Source organism: Apis dorsata, unplaced genomic scaffold (genome assembly GCF_000469605.1).
Source record: "Apis dorsata unplaced genomic scaffold, Apis dorsata 1.3 scaffold_382, whole genome shotgun sequence".
NCBI classification, from domain to species: domain Eukaryota; kingdom Metazoa; phylum Arthropoda; class Insecta; order Hymenoptera; family Apidae; genus Apis; species Apis dorsata.
Genome location: NW_006263644.1, coordinates 1045192 through 1052816, shown reverse-complemented (window position 1 = coordinate 1052816; position 7625 = coordinate 1045192). Strand labels below are relative to the sequence as shown.

The 7625-nt window shown below is 25.0% G+C and overlaps 2 protein-coding genes across 10 annotated transcripts in view; one reads left to right on the top strand and one right to left on the bottom strand.

Moving 5' to 3' along the window:
• The window catches only part of LOC102673656 (glucose transporter type 1), a 33684-nt gene extending 31367 nt beyond the window's left edge, over positions 1–2317 (top strand). For 8 of the 9 annotated variants that reach the window (XM_031512056.1, XM_031512055.1, XM_006618931.2 and 5 more), the window contains one exon: positions 1499–2317. In XM_031512056.1, the coding sequence (XP_031367916.1) occupies positions 1499–1602 (104 nt within the window). In that variant the 3' untranslated portion in view covers positions 1603–2317. The remainder of the gene's footprint in view (positions 1–1498) is intronic. The other variant, XM_006618923.2, reaches the window with a different exon arrangement.
• Positions 2318–5888: 3571 nt separating this feature from the next.
• Positions 5889–7337, bottom strand: LOC102673427 (mediator of RNA polymerase II transcription subunit 27). Its single transcript, XM_006618919.2, has 4 exons — positions 7113–7337; positions 6775–7044; positions 6328–6628; positions 5889–6218 (listed from the first exon to the last, which is right to left on the bottom strand). Exons 1-4 carry the CDS (start codon positions 7301–7303, stop codon positions 6084–6086), a joined length of 897 nt encoding a protein of 298 aa, XP_006618982.1. The 5' UTR covers positions 7304–7337; the 3' UTR covers positions 5889–6083.
• Positions 7338–7625: the final 288 nt, after the last annotated feature.

Genomic DNA, 7625 nt, shown 5'->3' with positions numbered 1-7625 from the left:
TATATATATATATATATATATTACATGTCTCTCTTCTGTCATCTGTGTGCAGTATGATAATCTGTTATCCTATATACAATCTGATTCTAGTCAATTTTAATATATTCCTATAATTCTTATAAATAAAACTAGTAGATATATTGGCTTCATTTCTATTTCCATTCTAAGAGTATACATGTATTATGCGCTATTAACACTGGCCTTTGTAGTAGTTTATATGGAGGTAGGCCATTGAGGATCTTACATTAACACATATGGTCTCCATAAATCGATTTAAGAAATGTAAAAACATGAAAGAGTGAGGAGTCATATGAATGTTAACCTTACAAGATTTAAAAACAAATAATATTACATTATCATTATTTTTTATATGAAGCTGCAAAACCAATTTTTTCAATACTATGGCAATTGAAGCATGAATGGTGTAATGGGCATGTCCGCATGAATGTAATTTACTTCATTTAGATTAAAAAACAAAAAAAAGAAGTTATGGCTAGTAAATATCAATCTTGTGCATTTTTTATTTCAAAATGCCATTCTTAAATTTATTTTTTACTTGATGAAATGCTAAAAAATAAGATATCATAGAAATCAATTCTATTTATTAAACAATTTAACCAGAATAAATAATAACGTGCATATATCTATGCTAGAGATTCTTAGAGTTATATATAAGTCTTTCATAATAAAAATTAGATAGATACAAATAATATTTTAAAAAAATTTATTATTATAATATATTTATTACAAACAAAATAATTATTTATAAACGCATCACACAATGCTTGTAATTATAATATTTAAAAGTTTTATATATATATATGTTTTTTTTAATATTATTTGACAATACTTTCAGATTTAAAAACTGACTAAATTAAGAATAAAATTATATTTTATCATTTTTCAAATCTTTTTATGATATTTTCAGGATGCTGATGATTAATTTAACTTTTTAATATGAAACTAATAATATTTATATAATTTAAATATACATATTATGTAAAACAAAAATTTTTATAAAATATAGATTACAAATATAGATTTATACATTCGTCATATTTTAAACAGACACTATTTATTTATATTTAACACTATTTATCATAAACCAAATAATTTTTTACAATCTTTATATAAATATATTCATATTCATCAAAATCATTTTAAAATAATTCATTTATTTTAAAATAAAATAAATGAATAAAATAATATTCTATTCACAATTAGAAAAAAATATAGTGATAGAATTTTATAATTTTAATAGTGCGATTATTCAATCTTGATCTTGATATAAATCGAAAATCTCGATTAACTCAAAATCACATTGCTAAAAAAACAGTTCAATTTTTTTTTAACAATTTTTCTACAAGAATCGTAGAAGCTTGTGCTATTTGTCGTCTATCTAAATTGAAACGGTTTAAGTAGATGAATGCGAAGAGTAGTGTAACAAGTATTGAAAATACGCATTGAAAATGTGCATCTGATTAATCTGGATGAACAGTTGTGTTTGCAGCTGGATCAGAGCGATCTTCCGACGCACCCGCTCAACCGGAGAGATCACCGCCCCCGCTTCCCCCGCCACGCTTTCCGAACAGCGGTGTCTGACAATGGGAAACAGCTCCTCTTAATATTGGTAATCTAGTGATCATGAACGCGTCAATTCCACTGCCGCTACTGCTCACCACCAACAGCCTCACATTGGAAAATCAACTGTACGAGATCATCACGGAGAGGAGCAAGGCCTGCGCGGCTTTCTTGCGGAACAGTTTACGTCGAGCAGTGAACGCAACCGCTATTGGTTTGAGTGTCACGGAGAATTTTGAGAATAATGTATCGTGCAATCATGCCTAATTCAATGATTGAATGAAAATCACTTGTTGATTGTATTTGAATACTGAATAGAATGAAGTCAATTGCGAACGTTTCTTAGCGCGGCCTGATTCAATTCAGTATGTTCGTAATACGAACGTCGTATGTAAGGTTATCTTCATGAATGAATATCTAATCGTAAGATCGAAACGTTCTTAATTTCGCAGAACTTAGCAATTACAATTTTCTGAACAAATAGAATGACAACAGTGTAAACGAGTGGTTGTAATGGCAAAAAGACTTGTTGATGGTTTGCAGATTTTTCGATACGGTTTCGATAGATAAATCACAACTATAGCGTTCAATATGATACGCAAATCTTTTTCATGTCAAACCAAAAACAAAAAAAAAAAAAAAATGAATTAAGAACGAGAATCTTTGAGAAAAAATCTAATGAAATGTTGCGAAAGTGATTGTGCCTAGACATATGTTTGAAAAAGAGATAAAAAAAGAAAATGCATAAGAAATTGAATCGTGATCATTAAAAAGTATGTGAACTTTGTGCGACATCGAAGAAAATAATAGAACATATAATTGCTAGATGCGACGAATCGTTTAACGAAACCCCAGAAGAAAAGAGGTGTATATCTATATACTTCACTTTTATATCGTTAATTTCATAGAATTTATTGAAATTATATGTCATTTTATATTATTGTTATCTTTATAAGTCGTTGCACTGTACTATGATTATGGATTATATGTTTACTGATAAATTGAATTTAATGAATTTTATGACTGAAGTTAGGAACAAATTTCGAATCTGGAATCGACCAAATTATTATTCAATCAACATTAAACTGAAAGATAGATTCAGTCTATCGCTTTAACAGTCGCAATGTTAAAGACGTTAATTACGATAACGTCATTCTTATATGGTGCCTCATAAAAACAATATTTACAACTCGTTTTATCTTATAAAAGTACGGGGACACAGTGCTACAAACGAATGGGTGTTAGTTATTACGATCAGTAAGCTTTGAATTATGCGCATGTGCAAATTTATTTCGATAGTCGATTGTTTTAGGATTTTAAATAGATAAAACTTATACAAATGTTTTACAAATTAAGATTAATATTAATGTGAAAATTAAATTGCAAATTAAACTTTAATTAAGAGATTTTAAAAATGGCAATTTTAATATTAGATATATAAATTTTGCACGAAATGTCGAACCCTTTCGTTTGAACTATAACGCTATAATACCTCGTACATCTAGAGGCATGCCTTTTCTTACTACCTTTTGTCATTAATGTTTTACACCAAAATGCACGTCATTTGATGTTATGCAAATTCTTTGAGAAAATTTCCTTTATATGTATATATATGTACATACTGTATACTTCTACGGTACTTATTACGTCGTTATATAAGAAAATGTATAATAATCCTATATTATTCGATGTAGTATATTCAATTCCCTATTCAAAATAGCGTTATATGAAAATTAATTCATCGTTCGAGCGATATACTCAATACCGATACACAAACAACTGATTACTTAAGGTGAATATTAATCGAATGCATTATATACTGTTTCAAGCTCTCTTTCTATTGGAGAACTTCCTTCGTAATTTCATTTTTTAAAAGATATATTGGATATTAAAAAATAGATTTTATGCAATGACGCAACTTTTAATTAAAAAAAAATTAGAATGTTATTTAACCTATTTCAGCTTTTTATGATATTTTATGCGTATACATTACATTACAGATTAAAAAATCTAAATGAATTTAGATTTTGAATAAATTTCTTTTAGTTCTAAAAATAGGTTCAGAAATAGAATAATAAACTAACACTAAAGAATATATTGATCGCGTTAGCTTATAAATAAATTAATCTCAAATCGGTTTGCTATTTAAATTATTGCGGTATAATCGCAACATGATATCTAGAGTAGAATAAACAAAAAATAAATAAATAACATCGTGTGCGGTATAAATCGTATATTATAATTTAATAAGAAAAAAAAAATGACAAGATAAAGAAAAAACTTTTAATTATAAGCTGTCCAAATCATACAGAATCAGTGAGAAAGGCAATAAAGCTATTGAACTGAAAATATGCTAAAGTAGATTTCCTTGCATTAGAGTATTATCAGAATTCCAAATATTAATTATGAATACTTAGGATAGAATTATACATTCATACGTACATAGCTACTAGTTTATAGTAGCATAATGTTACAGACTAATGATAACGATCATAAACTTCGTTAATATCGTACTTATATGTATGTTGAACAGAAATGAACTGTTTCTCACTCGTGTTATGGTTGTACAATAATCGCGGACCGAGTGCTGGTAGCATATCCATTTTTTAAAATCCTTACAAGCTTAAACACAATAATATATACCGTAGTTGCAATTATTTCGACTCAAAATAATTACACATCTGAACAAATGAAGTTGACGAGTCGAATTCGAAAAAAAATTGAATCGTATTAGAAAAGTTATTTTATGATATACCAAAGATTTACTTTTCACATCTTGAAATTTGTTTAAATCTATATTTAAATTAGTGACAGAAATTACCTTAAACTGTTATATATATATATATATATATATGAATTCAGAATTAACTAAATAAGTTGTAGAAATTTGAATTATATTTCTTTATTAATCCTCTCGAGAAAAGGCATGCTGTGATACATGTTTATTGAATATTTCGAAGCAAACACAAAATTATCTACATTTAAAAAAGAAATAAAAGATAATCTATGAACGATTTTTCTACTTTCGTCACAATGAAAATTATAATTAATATCATTAGATAAATATAACAATGAGATACAGTTATGCCACATATACATATGAATATAAAATTACAAAACATGAGACATTTCTCTTGTTTTCGAAGGTCTAAAATAATGTGTACGTGTTTAAAGTGTTTTAAGAAGAAAACATTCCTTCGTACCAAAAAATCAATTTCATTATAATTCATTTACACGATATAATAAATAAATAACTCGTTTCTAAAGCTGTAATATTATGCATATATAAATATACATATACATATATGAACGGCAAATCTTTATGCGAGGACCTATTCCGCACTTACCATGACTTTGATAAAAAAAAAATCAGTTATGATTGCATATATAGTTTTGAATCAATGATATGATATTAAATTCACTGAGTATTGCAACATTTATAGAGCCTTAAAGAAAGATGAGAAAAGAAAAAATTGGAACAGTCCAACAAAGTGATCAGAATAATGATTTGTAAAATAAGTTCACTGCCACTTAAACGACTTGTGCTCCATAGAGAGTACCAATATTCCAAATGTGAATGTGTACAGTTATGTGAAAAATACTTATATAATTATATTTAAATAATATTAATTAGAGTTACGTAAAACTAAATAGCATGTAATAATATTAAGAATGGTATACATATGTAGGATACAGATAAAGAAAAAAACCATCGATTGCAAAACTATTATATTCCAAACAAGAAAAATTTAATTGTCTGTTCATTTTTATATTACATGTAAATCTTGACACAAAAAATAAGTATTTTATCTCTAAGTAGAAATTTTACTTTTTATTGATATAATTCTTTTTTACATTTATTTTACGAAAAAGACTGTATTTAATTTATATTATATTTTAGTTAAAATATGTTAAGTATTCAATAAAATAAAAAATTAAAATTTAATTTAAAAAAAATTAAAAAAAAAAAAAAAATTAAAATTTAAAAAAATTTTTAGAATTTGCAATTTATTATCATTGAATTTGTTCAAATTATTTATTTTATGTTTATCAAATTTTATATATTTTTTTTAAAAAGAAATCATTTCATATTTTCTTCATTTTGTTTTTAATTTATGCAATTTCAAGTTTATTACTAAACGCAAATATGTAATATTGCAAACATGGTTTTATTTGCAATTGTATATATATGTAGCAATTGTCTATAATATTTTAATTATTTATGATTAATGTATTTAAGCTGGACAGATAAATTTAAGTGGAAGATCATACACACATCTTTTAAAATCTATAAATAAAAATATTTATTAAGTAATATCATTGTTCTTTTATTTATTTAAATAGGAAGAGATATATAAATATTTATCATATTTTTTTATAGATTTTATGAATTTCTATTTTTATAGATTTTATATGATATTTAATTAAATACATTTTATAAAAAAATGAAAGTATATTATTTAATATTATTTTTACAATTTATAAAATTTTTCAATAAATACTTATGGTTTACATTCTTGATGATAGGGTTCCAAAGTTCGAAAATCTCTCCATGTTGGAGGTAAAGCACTATGTAAATGTAAACCACAACGCTTACATGGATCACTAAATAAGTTATTCAAACTATAAAACCAAGTCTATAAAATAAAAAAATATATAATCAATTAAATCTTTAATATATGATGTATATTCTATGATGTATATTATTCCAAATAAGAAAAATATAAAGTGTTCATATTTTCTTACCATAAATGATCGTACAGCTAATTCGGGTAATGTTGGAGAATAAAAATGTAACATTGCAGCATGAGCATTTTCTGTTACTTTTCGAAAAACTTTATGTCTAGATTCTGTCCATAAATCCATAGTTTCTCCATAACCTTTAACTACTACCCATTCAATCATTAAACCTTTAAATGCTATAACTCCTTTCAAAACATGTCCTAGTGTAACGTGTAATACTGCATTTGATGCAAATGGTCGAGATACAGATACTGTCATATCACTAAAAAGTCTATCAAATGTGGCTATTAAAGAATCTACTTGCCTACAAAAAAAATATTAATGTATATTAATAATAAATAACTTACTGATATTGATTCATATGCACATACACAAAAAATTATAATTTAAAATATATTGTTTATAAATAATAAATTATAATTTCTAATATATTATAATAATACAACTTACTGTTGAGGAACATTATGATTACTTGTTTGAATTCTACCTCTTTTTGCTCTGCTAGTTGTATTGTATGATCTTTTTAAAGAATTCTGACTAAGTATTGATTGAGCAACATTGCTATATTCATGAACTTTATCTGTCCATTTATAACTATTGACTAATGTACTATATAATGCTTGTCTTTCTTGTGTTGTTTCTTGACTAAGATATGTAGTACTTGCTAAATGAAATGCTCCTGGTGGTGGATTTAAACTACTTACAGCTTGTTCAACATCTCTAAACATAAAAATATATTTAATATATTTTTTTAAAAAATATATATTTTTAAAGACTTAAAATAATACCTTAGATTCACATTAACAGTTGTTAGTAGCTCTTGCAATTCAAGCAAATATTTATTTTCTTTATTTTCTTCTCCATGATCAGCACGTAATCCATTTCCCAAAGAATCAAATACTTGACCAACACTTGAACGCAAAACTTTAATTGCTGTCAATGCAGTTTGTAACTGTTGTTGTTGTTGTTGTTGTTCCATTGTTTTTTGTTAGTTCTTAATTTGTATAAATAAAATATTACTTTAATTATACATTTCATTATAATTATATATTTATTTATATATTACATATAATAAATCATATTTAAATATGATTTACTTAATATATTTAATTATAATAAAGTTTTTACATTATATAATTACATTAAAATATAATAATAACTTAACTTTTTAAAACGTTATTAGTAATGCCTAACCTTAAATATTTTATATTTATAAATAAAATTTTATTATATATAAATTATCTTACTTTATAATAAGGCATTTTTTGAATTTTTATTAAATATGTGTACTGAATCGAAAA

Excerpts from the sequence above, each read along its gene's own strand:
- LOC102673427 (XM_006618919.2), bottom strand. The coding sequence starts at position 7,303 with ATGGAACAACAACAACAACAACAACAGTTACAAACTGCATTGACAGCA. Across the intron at positions 7,045-7,112 it reads ACTGTTAATGTGAATCTAAG|AGATGTTGAACAAGCTGTAA; the intron begins GTATTATTTTAA and ends TTTTATGTTTAG. Across the intron at positions 6,629-6,774 it reads AATCATAATGTTCCTCAACA|GCAAGTAGATTCTTTAATAG; the intron begins GTAAGTTGTATT and ends TTTTTTTTGTAG.